At 46.8% G+C, this 19,586-nt stretch overlaps 1 protein-coding gene across 1 annotated transcript in view; it reads right to left on the bottom strand.

The window, feature by feature from the left end:
* The window catches only part of KAT14 (lysine acetyltransferase 14), an 80,764-nt gene that overhangs the window by 13,054 nt on the left and 48,124 nt on the right, over nucleotides 1-19,586 (bottom strand). Inside the window, exons 8-9 of the mRNA XM_033936374.1 lie at nucleotides 9,264-9,439; nucleotides 5,517-5,707 (exon numbers count right to left, since the gene is read on the bottom strand). Coding sequence (XP_033792265.1) covers nucleotides 5,517-5,707; nucleotides 9,264-9,439 — 367 coding nt within the window. The remainder of the gene's footprint in view (nucleotides 1-5,516; nucleotides 5,708-9,263; nucleotides 9,440-19,586) is intronic.

Raw genomic sequence — 19,586 nt, 5'->3', positions numbered from 1 at the left:
AACGTATGAATAAAAGGTAATAAAAGGGTGGGGGGAGGGAAATGGGACAAAATTTGTTTAGATTATATTGTATTAGATATAAAAAAGTTATTGAATATTTATCAATTGTATTCTAATATGTTGTATACTTTTTATAAAAATTTGAAAATTAAAATATTATATTAAAGTAATGAAAGGGAGGGGGGAGGGTGAGGGGGAAAATCAAATTCAGATATATAATGTATTAGATATAAAAGTGACTAATATGCATTTATCAATTGTAATTTATTATTATGTACACTTTATGAAAAATTAGAAAATAAAAAATAATGGAAAAAAAAAAAGAAAGAAAGAAAAATTATATAAAAAGAGTTGAGAATGTGTTTGTGGGGAAAAGTAATTGTAAACCTGAGGGAATGGGACCAAATGATTTGGAGGGAAAACTCCTGAAAGGAGACACAGATTTTGAAAATGGGTCAGATTAACCCAGAGGGTGGAGGGTATCTGTCTGTAGTGCTAAATTTATTAGACAGAGATCAATCACCTTTTCCACATCAAACAATCCAGACTGAGAAATATCATTAAAAAAACAGTCCCACACACAGATTCCAGTACAGTACTTTATCTTGACAAAAGCCATAGTAAGATAGCTGAAACATCAAAGGGGTCAATTTTGCCCCCTTTGATTTTTCTAAATGTGACTGCTTATATCTTGGAAACTTGTAGAGAATGACATGATGATAGAATTTGTCACCATCCCCATTTCCGCAGAAACCATCCTGTGTCATTCTTTAGTGTCTATCTCAATCTCAGTCCTTCTATACCAGCATTCTTCAGTGCAAAGCTTCAGGGTCAGTGGTTGTGCCCATTCATACTCTGATTGTTCCCTATCTCCTTAAAGAATGACATGGGGATGGTTTCCCATGATTATCTGCGGAGATGGGGACAAATTCTGTAACTGTGTCATTCTCTGTTGGAAAGTACAGCAGATAGTCCCTTGAAACTTATTTATCATGTAAAACATCAATAATCATAATTCACTCATTAAGGTAATTTTGTTGGCATTTAATGTGACCCTTGTGGCAGTTCTAGTGTTAAAAAAATCTTATCATTTTCCCCTGATTAACATAAATGAAAAAATGGGGAGGGGGGTGGGTTTTCGGATTTCATTATTTGTTATAAAGTGATGGACGAATTTATTATATTATATATATTATTTAATATTATTATGGTGGGAGGGGAGGGGATAAATTTTATTTATTGAAAATGTTTGTGGAATTTCAAGTGATGTATTAGTCAAATTGTTATTACCGTATTTTCACGTAGATAACGCGCACCCGTGTAAAACGCGCACACGGATATAGCGCGCGAAAAACGCAAATTTATGTACAGAATTTTTTATATATCACGCACACCCGTATACCGCGCATGCTGCCCGACTTTCCTTTCGCCCGCCCCAACTCTCCTCTGGCCACCCCGACTCTCCTTTCACCCGCCCTGACTCTCCTCTCCCCCTTGAAGTCCTGCCCCACCCTGAAAGCCTGATGCCCCCCCCCGACGTCCGATTCACACCCCCCACCCCGAAGGACCGCTCGCATGCACTCCCACCCGCACCCCCACCCTGAAGGACCGCTCGCACCCCCACAGCCTCCCGACCCCCCCCCCATCATGTACAAGCTCCTACCGGTGTCCTGCTGCTTCCTCTTGGCGGTCCCGACTCCCCGACACAATCGGGGCAAGAGGGAGCTCAAGCCCTCTTGCCCCAGCCAACTGCGGCACCCCCGACACGATCGGGGCAAGAGGGAGCTCAAGCCCTCTTGCCCCTCTCCCCCGACTCCCCGACATGATCGGGGCAAGAGGGAGCTCAAGCCCTCTTGCCCCAGCCAACCGCGGCACCCCCGACACGATCGGGGCAAGAGGGAGCTCAAGCCCTCTTGCCCCCCCGACTCCCCGACACGATCGGGGCAAGAGGGAGCTCAAGCCCTCTTGCCCCAGCCAACCGCGGCACCCCCGACACGATCGGGGCAAGAGGGAGCTCAAGCCCTCTTGCCCCCCCCGACTCCCCGACACGATCGGGGCAAAAGGGAGCCCAAGCCCTCTTGCCCCGCCGACTCCCCAACTATATCGGGCCAGGAGGGAGCCCAAGTCCTCCAGACCCTGGCGACCCCCCCCCACTAGTTGTTCGGGCCAGGAGGGAGCCCAAACCCTCCTGGCCACGGCGACCCCCTACCCCCACCCCGCACTACATTACGGGCAGGAGGGATCCCAGGCCCTCCTGCCCTCGACGCAAACCCCCCTCCCCCCAACGACCGCCCCCCCCCCCAAGAACTTCCTACCGCCCACCCAGCCGACCCGCGACCCCCCTGGCCGACCCCGACACCCTTCCCCGTACTTTTCTGTAGTTGGCCGGACAGACGGGAGCCAAACCCGCCTGTCCGGCATGCAGCCAACGACGGAATGAGGCCGGATTGACCCATCCGTCCCAAAGCTCCGCCTACTGGTGGGGCCTAAGGCGCCTGGGCCAATCAGAATAGGCCCGGGAGCCTTAGGTCCCTCCTGGGGGCGGGGCCTTGGGCACATGGTCGGGTTGGGCCCATGTGCTTCAGGCCCCGCCCCCAGGTGGGACCTAAGGCTCCCGGGCCTATTCTGATTGGCCCAGGCGCCTTAGGCCCCACCAGTAGGCGGAGCTTTGGGACGGATGGGCCAATCCGGCCTCATTCTGTTGTTGGCTGCCTGCCAGACAGGCAAGTTTGACTCCCGTCTGTCCGGCCAACTACAGAAAGGTACGGGGAAGGGGGGTGGGGGTGTCGTGGGGGTCGGCCAGGGGGATCGCGGGTCGGCTGGGGGGGCGATCGGAGGTTCTTGGGGGGGGCGGTCGTTGGGGGGAGGGGGGTTTGCGTCTAGGGCAGGAGGGCCTGGGATCCCTCCTGCCCGTAATGTAGTGCGGGGTGGGGGTAGGGGGTCGCCGTGGCCAGGAGGGTTTGGGCTCCCTCCTGGCCCAAAAAACTAGCAGGGGGGGGGTCGCCAGGGCCAGGAGGACTTGGGCTCCCTCCTGGCCCGATATTGTCAGGGAGTTGGGGAGTCGGCGGGGCAAGAGGGCTTGGGCTCCCTTTTGCCCCGATCGTGTCGGGGAGTCGGGGGGGGGGGGGCAAGAGGGCTTGAGCTCCCTCTTGCCCCGATCGTGTCAGGGGTGCCGCGGTTGTCTGGAGCAAGAGGGCTTGAGCTCCCTCTTGCCCCGATCGTGTCGGGTGTCGGGACTGCCAAGAGGAAGCAGCAGGACACCGGTAGGAGTTTCTATATGATGGGGGGGGGGTCGGGAAGCTGTGGGGGTGAGAGCGGTCCTTCAGGGTGGGGGTGCGGGTGCGTGCGAGCAGTCCTTCGGGGTGGGGATGCGGGTGCGGGTGCGTGCGAGCGGTCCTTCGGGGTGGGGGTGCGAGTGGTCCTGCGGGGGGGTGAATCGGACGTCGGTGGGGGGGGGGGAACTATGTAAAAAAAAATTTGTACAACGCGCTCACGCGTATAACACGCAAGGGTATGCGCAGTATGTAAAAACCACGTATAACGCGCACGTTATATGCGAGAAAATACGGTACTTTCTGTGCACTTGATGTTGAACATAAAATGAATAAAGAATTTAAAAAAAAAACCCCAAAAAACTTAATAGACAGTACTGTATAGGTTGTAAGCAGAGGCGGAACATATATATAGATAAGACAGAAGACGCCACTGTTGATTAAGGCCCACTGGCTCCCAGTTTCCCATCGAGTCACTTATAAAATCTTGTTATTAACTTTCAAAACACTGGCTACAAAATTCCCCAGAACTCATTGACAGACTTCTAATTCCGTACACTCCAGCGAGAACCCTTCGTTCAAACAACCAACATCTACTATATTCATTCCTTCAATGAGACACATTAGCACGACACTTTCAAACATTTTTTCAGTTCCCGCCCCCCGTGCTTTGGAATTCTATGCCCACGCCAATTATGCAAGGAATTGATATTAGATCGATTTAAATCAAAATTAAAATCATTTTTATTCAAAGATGCATTCACTCGATAAATACTTTTTGCTCTTTAAACCTTTATTACAGATGGGCCCCCTCCTTGTGTTTTAACCCTGTCTCCCTATCCTATCTTGCGATGTAGTTCTTCCCCTTTCTCCTTTTGTTTCCTGTCCGTGCATCTCTGTCCATGTATCCCACTTTTTTTTTTTAGTAATGTATGCCGCTTAGAAACCTAATAAGCAGATTATCAAATTTTAAATAAACTTGGAAACGTGGAGTTAGACAGAAATAAGAGTGACTAAATGAAAAAAAAATTGCAGAGTCAGAAAAGGTGTGGGAACATGAGTTCAGCTACAGCAGGAGTGGATAAGCAAATGCTGCTCAAAGTGTGCTGCTGGTCTTAGTCATTGTGTGTGTGACTAGCTGGTTACTTCTTCCATTAAAGTCTTGAGAGAAGAACCAAGCTTTCACCTGCTTCCTGAAGTAGAGATGATCTTGCATTAAGCGAACCCTTTCTGAGATGGTGTTCCAGAATGTGTGTATGTGCATGTGTGTGTGTAATGTAATGTAATGTAATGTAATTTATTTCTTATATACCGCTACATCCGTTAGGTTCTAAGCGGTTTACAGAAAATATACATTAAGATTAGAAATAAGAAAGGTACTTGAAAAATTCCCTTACTGTCCCGAAGGCTCACAATCTAACTAAAGTACCTGGAGGGTAATAGAGAAGTGAAAAGTAGAGTTAGAGGAAAAATAAAAATAAAATAAACATTTTAACAAGACAGCATTGATCTAAATACTTTGGAAGGTAGAAGAGAGGAGAGAAAGGAATAGAAGCAGAAGGGGGAGCCGTTGAACAGTAGAATTCTGGAGAAATTTAAATGATAGAAATAGAACAAAACAAAGACAAAAGGCAAAACAGTAGATAAGATTAAAGATAAATCATAAGCTGGAAAGAAAAATAAAATAAAACTTTGTCTTCAATCCACGGTTTCAGCGTCAGTGATGAAGTGGAGCAAGTAAGTTTAGGAGGAGTGTGTGTGGGAGGGAAGCTATTTAAAAGGAAGGCTCATTGTTGAGTGTCACATCACATGATTTCCTTTGGAGTGGGTGTGGTTAGGATAACACAATTTGAAATGCGAAAAATGTACAAGGCATAGACATTCTTTCACTTGTTATCTACTGGTGACTGATCATTCTCAAACCGACATACTACTTAGCAGAAAATTGTCATTCAAAACATTTCAGGAAATTCATGCAATCAGGTTGAAGACAATTGGGTTTAAGGCCATCGGAACTTAAAAACTAAGTACACATGCACAATACAGCAGTGGCTGGGCAGTGTCACACAGATATACAGAAATGCTATTTTAAATACTTTAAGATGCGATGTTCATTCCATCATCTGGATAAACCAAGAACAGATTTCTGCAAGTCTGCCCCTCGGCTTGCTGTTAAATCGAATGCCTGCAGAAAATTAATGCTACATTTTACACACACGTACAGAAGGAGCCATCCTTCATTACCTGAATAAGGTGGTAAATCATAAATGTTGCAATTCCTGCTCTCCTCCACTCAGGGTGAACAAATAGGAATGAGATGTAAGCTTCGTTGTATTTGACATCAGGTACCATGAAGCCAAAAGCAATAATGACCTTCTTATAGAGGACGATAACACTGAAGTCTGGATACTGCAGACACTCTGACAGATCAACTCCTGAAGTGGAAAACCACACTGCTTTACTATAAATGTAAAGTCAAAAAGAAGAACTAAGAAAATCACAGCATCAAACTGCTAGAGATTCTGGGATATAAGGCCTTCAGAATATACATGGCCTAAATTACAGAGTTTCTTCCCATTTCATGGCCAGAGGGATGGGGAAGGGGAGTCTACTATAAATAAGGCATACATTTTTACTATTTATTACTATTTGTTAAGTGGGGATGTGGGTGGGTATTATTTTATTTACCTCACAATATGTATGAATTAATTAATGCATTTTGAAGTATTAGGTTAGATATTCTGAAATAGGAAGGAAGGGCTGAGGGGGGCTTTTTTATTTTATTTATATTTGTCATACATATTAAATGATTTACATATTATCTAAAACATTATAAAAATATGAATATAAATATGATATATTGTACTTAAAATATTCATGAAGGAAAATCAAGTGTGTGTTTATAAGATTATATGTATTTTTCTGATACACTTGTTGTAATATGAAAAAATGAATAAAGAAATTAAAAAAAAAAAAATCTTTTCAAAAACGCTTTGATTTTCCAAGTAAAGACAGTGCATCAATATATTCCCACCCTTCCATGGGAATTATGTTGTTAACTCTGATTTCCAAAAATAAAAACACAGATTTACATGATGTAACAAATTACAGGCCAGTAAATAGTGGTATTTACTAAAATTATAGAAGGACTTGTTACTGACAAATTGCACTTATACCTGGAAAAATGTGAGAATCTACATCCCTCTCAAACCAGGTTTCATAAACAGTACAGTACAGTTGTGGGCACTTTATAGGCAGAAGTAAGTAAAGGACACCAGGGAAATTTTATTGCAATCTTATATATTGTGTGCCTTTGACTTAGTGGAACGTGATATCCTGTTGTCAGTTCTTAGTACACTTGGTATTACAGGAAATACCTTCAGCTGGTTTAGAGGCTTCTTAGTTAAGCCATTTATATAGTGAGATTTGTCCTATCCTTGTCCAATCCATCATCCTCTCCAGATTGGACTATTGCAACTCTATCTACTTAAGCCTAACTAAGAAAAACCTCCACAGACTCCAACGGATTCAGAATGCCGCGGCCAAGCTCATCTTCGCTAAAAGTAAATTTGACCATGTCTCCCCGCTCCTGGCCAAGCTCCACTGGCTTTCGATAATCGCCAGGGTCCACTATAAATGCGCCTGTTTAGCTTTCAAAATCCTATATGGTATCCTCCCTCCCTTTATCCCTCTTTCTTAGAATTCCTCAAACCCTAATACCACCAGATCCTCCCACAAATTAAAACTATCCTTCCCCTCGCTAAAAGGCATTTCCCACACAGGAAAGCTAGGGACCTCCCTCCACTTCAAAATCACTGAGCTCTAGAACAACCTTACCTCCCCTCTTCGGAACTTGAGCTCTCTCCAAGTTTTCCGCAAACATCTGAAAACCTGGCTTTTCTCAAAAAATGTAAGTCTCCCTCCAACTTAGGAATCAAGGAAACTCTTATATCTTGGCTTCCCAAGTCCTCTAAATTTTCTTCACACTTCTACCTCTAACCCTCTGGTGTAGTTCCTTCCTATTTCCCCTACTGTAAACCGCATCGAGCTCTACGAATGTGGAGATGATGCGGTATACAAACCTAAGGATTAGATTAGATTAGATTTGGTGGCGCTCAATTGGATTTCTGGAAACCTGACTGGAGTGCCTCAGAGGTCTCCCCTGTCGCCATCACTGTTTAATGTTTTATTAAGTTGTTTGGGATATAGATTGCAAACATGAAGGCAGATAAAGACAAAAATGCCCCATCCACTCTGCCCCACCCTAACATCCACTATCTCTAAGAGGCTACAAGTCATTTTTCTATCCAGATAAAATTGCAGTATTTCTTCTGTTATCCTCAGCTGACATGATTTCAAATCAGATCACCAATTAAATTCTTGAAAGATGGAAGATCTGTATCATTTAAAATTAAACAAACATAAAACAACATTTCTGATGATAGGACAGATATTTGAAACAATATTTTGAAATTGAGTAATCTAAATTTTAAATTTGACTCTAGTCTAAAGATCCTAGGAGTTGTCCTGTCTAATATACTCTATTCTCCAGAGCTACAGATAAATTCATTGGTAAGGAAATCATTTCTAATATTGAAGAAAGAAATTAAGGAGAATTAGAAGAGTCTTAGAGTCTTTAGCCTTCAGGTTGGTAGTACAGAGCCTGATATTGGACTAGATTACTCTAATATAATGTATTTAGGTTTGCACAAAGTTTTACTTTATAAAAAACAAAACTACAGTCAATCCACAATACTGCAGCTCAGCTGATTATTTTCTGTTCACAAAGGCGAGAGGGTTTCTGCTGATAAAGCTACACTGGCTGACAGTACAGGCTTGTATCTACTTCAAGTAATGTACAATGATTTTTAATATTTTATAAGGAAAAGCTTCTCTTTATACATTGGATTTAATAGGTTTAACTAATATGGGTAGAGCAAAGCTATCAATAAATTCTTTATTAATGCAATATCTGAGCTCAAGAGATATTTGTTTCAAAACAGTATTTTGTACCAGTTTTACATTTTTTGCAGCACATATTTGGAATGCTTTACCAGCTCAAGTTTTTTATTTAAAAAATTTATATACCGTTTAAAAACTAAGATGTTTACCAAATTTACATACACAATATTTAAAATAAACACATACCCCCTCTTCTATTAAACTGCGCTAGCCATTTTTAGCGCAGAGAGCCGTGCTGAATGGCCCGCGAAGCTCCCAATGCTCATAGGAACTCTATGAGCGTCGGGAGCAGTGCGGGCCATTCAGCGCGGCTCCCCGCACTAGAAAACTTCTAGCGTAGTTTAATTGAAGAGGCCTATAGTAAAAACAAATGCATCGTTAAAAAACATATAAAGAAATAAACACAAAAACAATCTTCAAAAAGATACCATAATGTGGCTAAAAAGATCATGGATAGTTCATCAACTTTATCAAGAGTACCTAAAAAAAGGCATCAACGAATAGCTGCGTCTTTAGTAATTTTCTAAAGCTACCCTTTTCACAGCAATTTCGTATCTGACCCACCAAGGAATTCCATAACTTAACTCCTGCACAGCAGAAAGTCATTTTACCAGTCTCGACAAGTCTTGGGTTCAAAAACATCTTCAGTAGCGCTAAATTCTCAGAACGCAAAGATTTTTTTGGTATATAACTGAGTATATTGCTTTTAAGCTATCTTTTGATTCAGAAATGTTTTAAAAGCATTTGTTTTTTTAAAAGAAAATATTTGCTATGTTGATTATTAATATTTTTAATATGAAGTCTTTTTTTTTTGTAATTCTTCAGGGAATGCCTGACTTTCTTAACTTGTGATCCACATAGAACTTGTTAATATGGAATACAAGAATATTTTGTCATTGTTGTTTATCTAATACTTAAGCTGTCTAATTGAATTTGGCGACACCTTACTTTAAATGCCCTTTAAGAAAATGGCGTTCTCTGCTTTTATGGGGTTGAAAATGTGTATATTTTTGTGGTAGGAGTTCCCACCTGCCCAAAAGAATTCCTGACACATGGAGTTGATGGTGGGGATGTGGCCAGGGCGCACATAACAGTAATCGATGGGAGGCTCCACCTCGGGCACCCAATCAGCATCATGCCTGTGCAGGTAGGCTCGAATCTCTGCCAGCAGCTGGAGTTTGGGGGGCTTCGTTTCATAGTCACGCCTGCATTGTCAGAATAAAAAGAAACAAAGCTTTAAAAAGACATTCTGATTTTAAAACAGTATTTTTCGATGCTGGTCACTCATTCCACATAATTTGTTCAATAGAGTTGCAAGCTACTCCTGAGTAGAGCATGTTATTAGAGTGTGCCAAATGAAATAGCATGCCCTATTCTAAAATGAAAATACAAAAACGCATATCCCCATTCACCTCTTAGCATAGCTATATCAGAAAAGGGGACAGCACATATTATGGATTGGATCCACATCAAAAGCCATTTCTCATTTTAAAGGGGATGATCAATACAAAGGAATTTTATTGTGTAAGAAAGTATACAATAAGAAAATCTAAACACATGTCCCATTGCACAGAGACATACAGACAAAATAGACACATGTGATGTCTAATCCAATCCAGTTTTATTCTATAAATTTAGTACCCAACAAGGATCCTAGTTTCTGCACACAGATATGCCTTCTTCTGTATTTTATTGATGAATGTGAATGTTCTTCAGCGTACTAGGAACAACAAAAACAAGAGGGCAGTCGGAGAAATTGAAAGGGGACAGGTTTAGAATCAATGCTAGAAAGTTCTTCTTCACTCAGAGGATGGTGGATACCTGGAATGCACTTTCAGAAGATGTAATAGGACAGACTACATTAAGGGGTTTCAAAGAGAGACTAGATAAATTCCTGAAGGATAAGGAGATTGAAGGCTACAGATAAAGGAGGAGACAGGAGTAAAAAAGGGCATAGATAACCAGTGAGAGGTTGCAAACTGAAAAAACACCATGAATTCCTTCTCTCACACCAAGCAGCATCATGGGGTAAAGACCTAGAACAATTACTTTCGCCCTCTACTTATGAGGTATTTAGGAAACGTCTAAAAACACACCTGTTCTTAAAACATCTTGACAACTGATCCACTTATCTCTTTCCTCTCAATAGCGACCTACTGTCCTTTTGATCACTTTTCTCCTCAACAATGAATTTCCTGTCTAATTACTTCTCTTTCTTCTTCCCCTCTTGAAGTCAGTCAATTTGTACCTTTGCTTAATCTTTTGTAAACCGCATAGAACTTCACGGTATTTCGGTATATAAGCTGTTATTATTATATTATATTATTATAAAAGGGAACAAGGGGGGTTTTCAGGATACAAGGGAGTAGGAATCAATGGGTTAGACAAAAGATCATTCTACAGGTCATGGACCTGATGGGCCGCCGCGGGAGCGGACCGCTGGGCTCGATGGACCCTTGGTCTGACACAGCGGAGGCAAATTCTTCTTATGTTCTTAATGTTACATTTTATATGTTCATGATTTTAATATATCCCCTTTTTTTTAGGGTTCCCTGAAGACGGCATATCTGTGTACCAAAAGTAGGATCCTTGCTGGGTGCTAAATTTATAGAATAAAACTGAATTGCGTTGGATTGGACATCACCTTCGCCTTTCTTTTTTGTCTGTTTGTTTCTATAAGGCAAGTTATTTCTCTCTTTTTTTAAATTTCTCTTTTATTTAACATCAAAGAAAAACACCTTTGGTAAGGAAAAATAACAATATCCAATGAGGAGATAATAAAAATAGGGCTCCTTTTACTAAGCTGCGGTAGCATTTTTAGCGCCCGCTAACCCCCGCGCTACGTGGAAAAACTAACGCCAGCTCAATGGAGGCGTTAGCGTCTAGTGCACGCTAAAACTGTTAGCGCAGCTTAGTAAAAGGAGCCCATAATGTTAACATAAATATACTATGAAAATAGTCCACAAATTAGGGAGAAAGAAACAAGTACTGTTAAGGGTAGTTGAATTTCAAAGAAAAAGAAGGCATATCAATATACAGTGGTACCTTGGATTACGAGCATAATCCGTTCCAGGAGCATGCTCGTAATCCAAAATGCTCATTTATCAAAGCGAGTTTCCCCATAGGAAATAATGGAAACTCGCTTTGATGCGTTCTCCCCCCCCCCCCGAGAACCGGCATTGCTCCCCTCGAAGGCCCCCCCCCCCCGCGATCAGGCACCTCCCCCTGCGATCCGGCACCCACCCTGCCTCGAACCGGCACCCCCCTGCCACGATCCGACCCCCCCCCGCCACGATTGGGCACCCCCCCTGCCACGATCCGACATCCCCCCCGACACAATTGGGCACCCCCCCACCGCTTCTTACCCTCATCTGGGCACTCTTGAAAATCGGCCTTCTCGTCTGCTGGGCCTTGAGCATCTGAGCATGCTCAAGGCCCAGCAGAGAAGGCCGATTTTCAAGAGTGCCCAGATGAGGGTAAGAAGCGGCGGGGGGTGCCCAATTGTGTCGGGGGGGGGTCGGATCGTGGCGGGGGGTGGGGTGCCCAATCGTGGCGGGGGGGGGTCGGATCGTGGCGGGGTAGGGGTGCCGGTTCGAGGCAGGGGGGGTGCCGGATTGCGGTGGGGGGGGAGGGTGCTCATAAATCGAGCCATGCTCGGTTTCCGAGGCACCGATTTTGCAAATGTTTTGCTCGTCTTGCAAAACACTCGCAAACCGGTGCACTCGTAAACCGAGGTACCACTGTAATCATAAATACAGAGCAAAATCAGTTGTATATCATAGCAATCTGGGCAGTGATATCAGTAGGCATCTCTGGGGCTACTGAAGTGGCTTTGCCCGTCACAAAAAATTGTTTTAAATTTTTTATTCATTTTTCATACTACAAGTGTAACACAGAAATTTAAACGATCTCATAAAATATACACTTGATTTTCTTTCATGTATCACTGTAAATACAATATATCATTCTAAATTTATGTACAATAATAACTAAAAATGTATGTATTACATAATATGTATAACAATTGTTACTAGAATTTAAAACACTCCCTTCCCTCCCCTCCCATTACAAATAACACTTATAATAAAAATATTGACAAATACATATATTTTATGGGATAAATAAAATAAAATACCCACCCACCTCCCCTCCTAACAAATAATTTATTATGGGAAAATGATATCATTCATTATCCCAGGACAAGCAGGCATGATATTCTCACATGTGGGTGACGTCATCTACGGAGCCCCGATGCGGAAGCATTTTCAAGCAAACTTGATTGAAGATTTAAGTTTGCTCTGCTGCTCCACGCATGCGTGCCTTCCTGCTCCACTAGGGGGTGCATCCCCTCGTGGTCTCCAGTTCAAAATTTTCCGCGAGCCTAGAAGACGTGTTTTTCAGGCTCTGCCCCAACTGCCTTCTAGCACCGCGATTTTTTCTTGTTTTTTCACGATTAAGTCGCTGTGCGCGAATTCCTTACCTTTTTACTTGATTCCTGCTTCGTTTTCAACGACCCGGAGGCTTCCGGGTCCCCGTGACCGCGTGGCTAATCGAGCCGCGGCTACTTTCGATTTAATGTCCCGGCCTTTGACCGGCTTTAAAAAGTGCACCCGGTGCGAGCGGCTTCTTTCTCTCACAGACCCGCATCGCCGGTGCATCCTTTGTCTGGGGGCGACTCATCCAACCGACTCCTGCCCCCAGTGCGCTATTTTCCAAAACCGGGCCCTCCGCCGAAGAAAAGCCCGCATGGCGGATCTCTTCACCCCGGACCAACCCTCCACTTCGGCCTCGAGGTCGGCCCTGGCCTCGGCCCCGGCCTTGACCTCGGCCCCGGAAACCTCGGCATCGCCTCGAGACTCGACCCCGAAGTCCTCGGGACAACAGAAAGCCTCGGCTCCGGGTAAGTCCCCTCTTCCCTCTTCAGGTTCTGTAACAGCGAAGAAGCCAGCCTCGGGGACAACGGCGACGCATGGCGGAAGCCCCATGCTTACAGCCCCGTCTAAGCCCTCCAAGCCTTCGGGCCGTGCCTCCACCACACGGGAATACTCTGATACGAGGTCGCCCCCGGTGGAGCGCACAGAGGCAGGGGACATGCCTTCGATGCTGTCCGTGCCCGTCTTCCAGGACCTACTCCGAGCGATGATCACGTCGGAGCTGTCCGCTGCAATGGCCCAGTTTCAATCGGCCTCGACCTCGAATGTGCCAGACCAACCTGAGCCTCACACCGAACAACCTCGAGGAAAGGTGCGCAATCCTCGCCGCATCCCATCCTCCTCGGACTCCTCGCCGAGACGCCCGAGACGTTCCCCCTCTGCGGACCGCCGAGGGGCAAAACGTCGGGCTAGAACGACAGAAACCTCGAACCGCCGTACCTCCAAGAAGGCCCGAGGTTCACCAACCCTACGAGGCCGTTCTCCCACACCTCGTACAGGACCACTAAGGGTGGCTGAGTTATCACTCTCCAACCCGCGTATCCTCCGAACTCCCCCTCGGACGCATTCTCCGAGGGAGTCCGGATCGAGGTCACCAATCCGACATCGATCGGTACCCCTAACCCCGGCATCGTCTCCGAGGGGCTCCTCGAGACGCCGAAGATCGACAACCCCGGAACACTCTCACAGTGCTTCCCCAACCTCGGAGCATGGATCAGAGCATGAACCTCGATACTCGAGGGAAGCCTCCTTATCCTTCTCCACCCGGCGAAGGTCTCGTTCCCTGACCCCGCACGGGGCTCCGGGGACATCTCGCCCATCCTTCACTCGCTTTGTCCAAGACATGGGCCACGCATTGGACTTAGATCTCCAGTCCGACTCCAGATACTCTAAGGAGTACCTGGCGGAGCTGGATATGCCATCACTGCCCAGAGAGTCCCTTCGCTTACCACCTAACCCGGTACTCCAACAGGCCTTCTTCAGGAACCTGGAGACCCCCTACATGGTCACGGCCGTACCCTCCAAAATGGAGGCCAAGTACCGCACAGTACCTTATCCGGGATTCGAGCAACCACAGCTCTCCCACCAATCGCTGCTAGTGGAATCCTCCTTGAAAAAGGCTCACCCGTCCCGGGTCTCAGCAGCGGTACCCCCAGGCCGGGAAGGCCGAACCCTGGACAAGTTCGGCAGGAGACTATACCAAAACGCAATGATGGCCTCTAGGGTGCAAAGCTACACTTTCACCTTCACATCATACCTCAAACACCTCATTGGACTATTGAGAGCCTTTGAGACTGACCTACCGGCCTCCCGGCAGGAAACGTTCGGCCTGCTTTTAGAGTCCCTCTCCAACCTGCGCCTTCATCTATTCCACGCGGCCTACGATGGCTTCGAACTCTCCTCCAGAGAAGCAGCCTTCGCTATCGCCATGCGCCGACTAGCTTGGCTGCGCCTGGTCGACATGGACCCCAACTTACAGGACCGGTTAGCAAACCTCCCCTGCGTGGGAAAGGAATTGTTCGATGACACTATCGAGGCAGCGACAAAACGCCTCTCCGAACATGAACGCTCATTTGCCTCCCTTGTCCGGCAAAAGCCCAAACCCCCAGCGCCCAGGCCATACAGGGCCCCTCCGCGCCGCTACCCACAAAAGTCCACCCCTGCTTTCTCGCGGCCCCCACCCAGACGTCCGCAAGCCCATCACAGGGCCATGCCCAAGTCCCAACCGCCCGCGACCACCAAACCATCCCCGTCCTTTTGACGGGACACGCGGAAGGGGGCGGGCCCCCTCCGCCATAGTCCCAGGCCGCCTTCCCATCGGAGGTCGACTCAAAGCCTTTTACCCTCGCTGGGAACAACTCACGACGGACGCATGGGTCCTTGGCGTGATCTCATCAGGGTACTCTCTCAACTTTCGGGCCATTCCCCCGGACAACCCCCCAAGGAATTGCCCTCCCAACAGGAATCAGCTACCTCTACTCCTCTCCGAAGCTCGAGACCTGCTTCGCCTGAGAGCAGTGGAGAAGGTCCCCCCCGACCAACGGGGGAAGGGCTTCTACTCCCGTTACTTCCTGGTACCGAAAAAAACGGGAGACCTACGCCCAATACTAGACTTGAGACGCCTCAACAAATTCCTGGTACGGGAAAAGTTTCGGATGCTCTCACTACCAACACTCTACCCCCTGATCGACGAGGGCGACTGGCTCTGCTCCCTCGATCTCAAGGAGGCGTACACACATGTCCCAGTGCACCCCGCTCACCGCAAGTTTTTGCGTTTCCAAGTAGGGGACTGGCACCTACAATACCGAGTCCTCCCCTTCGGACTAGCATCATCACCTCGGGTCTTCACCAAGTGCCTCGTGGTGGTAGCAGCAACCTTACGCTCCCAGGGCCTCCAGGTATTCCCCTACCTGGACGACTGGCTAATCAAAGCCCCGTCCAAAGAAGGGGCTATCTCAGCGACCCAACAGACTATTACCTATCTACAAAGTCTGGGGTTCGAAATAAACTTCCCAAAATCTCAACTACGCCCCTCACAATCCCTACAGTTCATCGGGGCCACGCTGGACACGGTTCGCCTCCGTTCCTTCCTCCCCCCTCCGCGCCTGGAGGCGTTAGTAAGTCTGAGCCGAAGGATCTCTCGGCTGACCTCAGTATCAGCCCGACAGATGATGATCCTCCTGGGCCACATGGCCTCCACCGTCCATGTCACACCCTTCGCCCGCCTCCATCTGAGAATCCCTCAATGGACCCTGGCGTCTCAATGGCGTCAAGACTGGGACCCGATCGACCACTCCGTGACAGTGACTCCTTCATTGCAACGATCGCTCCGCTGGTGGGCCGACTCTTCAAATCTTTCCAAAGGTTTGCTCTTCCTCACCCCACCCCACAGCAAGGTACTCACCACGGACTCGTCGGAGTACGCTTGGGGAGCCCATCTGGACGGCCTGCGCACCCAAGGAATGTGGTCAGCACAAGACCGCCGCTGCCACATCAACGTGCTAGAACTTCGGGCCATCTACCTCGCAGCAGTAGCCTTCCAACATCTGCTCCGCGACCGAATGGTTCTCATCCGAACCGACAATCAAGTAGCGATGTACTACGTAAACAAACAAGGGGGCACAGGGTCTTGGCCCCTTTGCCGGGAAGCCCTGCGCCTCTGGAAATGGGCAATCTCCAACAACACCTTCCTTCGGGCGGTGTACATACAAGGAGAACAAAACTGCCTGGCGGACAGACTCAGCCGCCTCCTCCAGCCACACGAGTGGTCACTACACTCTCAGGCCCTACGAGGAGTGTTCGAACGGTGGGGGACGCCTCAAATAGACCTGTTCGCGTCCCCTCACAATCACAAGCTGCCTCTCTTCTGCTCCCGGATATACTCCCCGGACCGGCTCGAGGCCGACGCCTTCCTCCTCGATTGGGAGGGAAGGTTCCTGTACGCGTTCCCGCCGTTCCCTCTGATACTGCAGACGCTTGTCCACCTGAAAACAGTACAAGCCACCCTGATCCTGATTGCCCCTCGCTGGCCACGCCAGCCGTGGTTTTCCCTTCTACTTCAACTCAGTGTCAGAGATCCACTGCCTCTGCCTCTGTTTCCCTCTCTACTGTCACAGGGTCAGGGTTCACTGTTACATCCCAATCTTCAATCTCTTCATCTGAATGCTTGGTTTCTCTCCCCCTGACTGCTCTCCCCGTGTCTCAATCAGTCAAGGAGATATTGGAGGCCTCTAGAAAAACCTCGACGAGAACCTGCTACTCCCAAAAGTGGACCAGATTCTCAACCTGGTGCTCCTCCCACAGCCAGGACCCGGTGTCGGTCCCCGTCCCCCTGGTCCTTGACTATCTACTTCAACTATCTCATTCCGGCCTAAAGACCAACTCCATTCGAGTACACCTCAGTGCGATTGCGGCCTTTCATCAGCCCCTGGAAGGGAAAGCCCTCTCGCTCCATCCCTTAGTCACTCGCTTCATGAAGGGCATGCTGAATGTCCACCCCCCTCTCAAACCTCCCCCGGTGGTTTGGGACCTTAACGTGGTTCTGGCTCAACTAATGAAACCTCCATTTGAGCCCCTAGACAAATGCCATCCAAAATTCCTCACTAATTCCTCAGTAATTTTCCTACTTGCACTCACGTCTGCACGGCGGGTTAGTGAGCTACAAGCTCTGGTAGCGGACCCACCCTTCACGGTATTCCATCACGACAAGGTGGTACTCCGCACCCATCCAAAGTTCCTACCTAAAGTAGTGTCTGATTTCCATCTCAATCAGTCCATTGTCTTACCTGTGTTTTTTCCCAAGCCCCACTCTCACCCCGGAGAAGTGGCGCTCCACACTCTTGACTGCAAAAGAGCGTTGGCCTTTTACCTCCAACGCACTCAGCCACACCGGAAAGTCCCACAACTGTTTTTGTCCTTCGACCCAAACCGGTTAGGTCACCCAGTTTCCAAACGCACCTTGTCCAACTGGTTGGCCGATTGCATCTCCTTTTGCTACGCTCAGGCTGGTCTCGCGCTGCATGGTCGAGTAACGGGACACAAAGTCCGAGCGATGGCAGCCTCCGTAGCCTTCCTCAGGTCAACACCTATTGAGGAAATCTGCAAGGCTGCCACATGGTCTTCGGTTCATACCTTCACCTCCCACTACTGTCTGGACTCCCTGTCCAGAAGCGATGGTCGGTTCGGCCAATCGGTGTTGCGAAATCTATTTGCTTAAATTGCCAACTTCCCTCCATCCCTCTTCAGTAAGCTTGGAGGTCACCCACATGTGAGAATATCATGCCTGCTTGTCCTGGGATAAAGCACAGTTACTTACCGTAACAGGTGTTATCCAGGGACAGCAGGCATATATTCTCACAACCCACCCACCTCCCCGAGGTTGGCTTCTTGGCTAGTTAAGTGAACTGGAGACCACGAGGGGATGCACCCCCTAGTGGAGCAGGAAGGCACGCATGCGTGGAGCAGCAGAGCAAACTTAAATCTTCAATCAAGTTTGCTTGAAAATGCTTCCGCATCGGGGCTCCGTAGATGACGTCACCCACATGTGAGAATATATGCCTGCTGTCCCTGGATAACACCTGTTACGGTAAGTAACTGTGCTTTACAGAAATCTGCTAATGATCCCCAGATCTTCTGAAACTTACCAAAGTAAGCCACGAAAAATTGTAATTGATCAGATTCATAAAAGACATATCTATTAGCTGAATACATGACACAACATTTGCAAGGAAAGCGCAGCTGAAAGGTAGCTCCTAAGTTCAATACAGATTGATGTAACATTAGGAATTTTTTCTGCCGGGATTGCGTCTACTTGGAAACATTCTCAGCTCTGAAGAACAGACAAAAAATTGCTTCTTTGTTTTGTAAAAAGACTAAGGTCACAAGAAGTGTAGCCCTTACAGAAATTTTCAGTCTGTGAAGACTCTAGGATATCTGTGATGTTTAGTTCTGCTGATTGATTTTCTAAATCCTGTTTTATTTCTTTAGGAATATTTAGATAGCACAGTTTCTGTAATGGGGGTATAGTTGTCTCCGGATACTTATATCTCTTTTTTGTTTGTTGCATTGCACAGAGATCCAGGAACCAGATACTGCATGCCATTAGCCTCTGAAAAGCACAGGTCTCTAACAGATAAAGTTCCCACTGTATTAGAAGGATCCACATCGTGTTAAATTAGAATCTGCGTTATAGCTTTAGGCTTCCATTACATCAGGGGTCTCAAAGTCCCTCCTTGAAGGCCGCAATCCAGTTGGGTTTTCAGGATTTCCCCAATGAATATGCATGAGATCTATGTGCATGCACTGCTTTCAATGCATATTCATTGGGGAAATCATGAAAACCCGACTGGATTGTGGCCCTCAAGGAGGGACTTTGAGACCCCTGCATTACATTGAGAAATGTTTTGAATGATGGCCTTTACATTATTCGCATATCCGTATAGTTTAAGTGCTTTTCTGTAAATACCCATTTAACTTACATAGCGGGTCTTGGGTGGCTCCTACTTATGGAGGTTACTTATTGTACGTGGCTGGTGTAAGTATTTGTACCTAAACATTAAGCATGTACATACTTGGTTACGCTAGAATTCTATAAAGGAAAGTATATGTCAACGTTCCTTTATATAACAGGCTCTTAGCATGCACACTTTAGAACTGCCCTCATGTTGGCTATGTTGTTGGACTATTTTTGATTTTTAGGGTAGCTGTTTTGCTTCACGCTGAAATTAATTTTTAAGCACTTAGGGGGAAATTCTGTATAGGACGCCAGTCTCAGCAGCCGCCTAAGCAGCTGCTGAGAATCGCACACCAGCATCCTATACAGAATCAGTGCCTAACCAGCCCCATTCTCTAACCGGCACCCATGTCACAGATGCTGGTTAAAGAATCACACCTAGGAACTTCCCCTGCCCCACCTAGCGAC

Source organism: Geotrypetes seraphini, chromosome 3 (assembly GCF_902459505.1).
Source record: "Geotrypetes seraphini chromosome 3, aGeoSer1.1, whole genome shotgun sequence".
Classification (NCBI taxonomy): domain Eukaryota; kingdom Metazoa; phylum Chordata; class Amphibia; order Gymnophiona; family Dermophiidae; genus Geotrypetes; species Geotrypetes seraphini.
The sequence above is the reverse complement of the archived record's forward strand: the minus strand, read 5'-3'. Positions and strand labels throughout refer to the sequence as shown.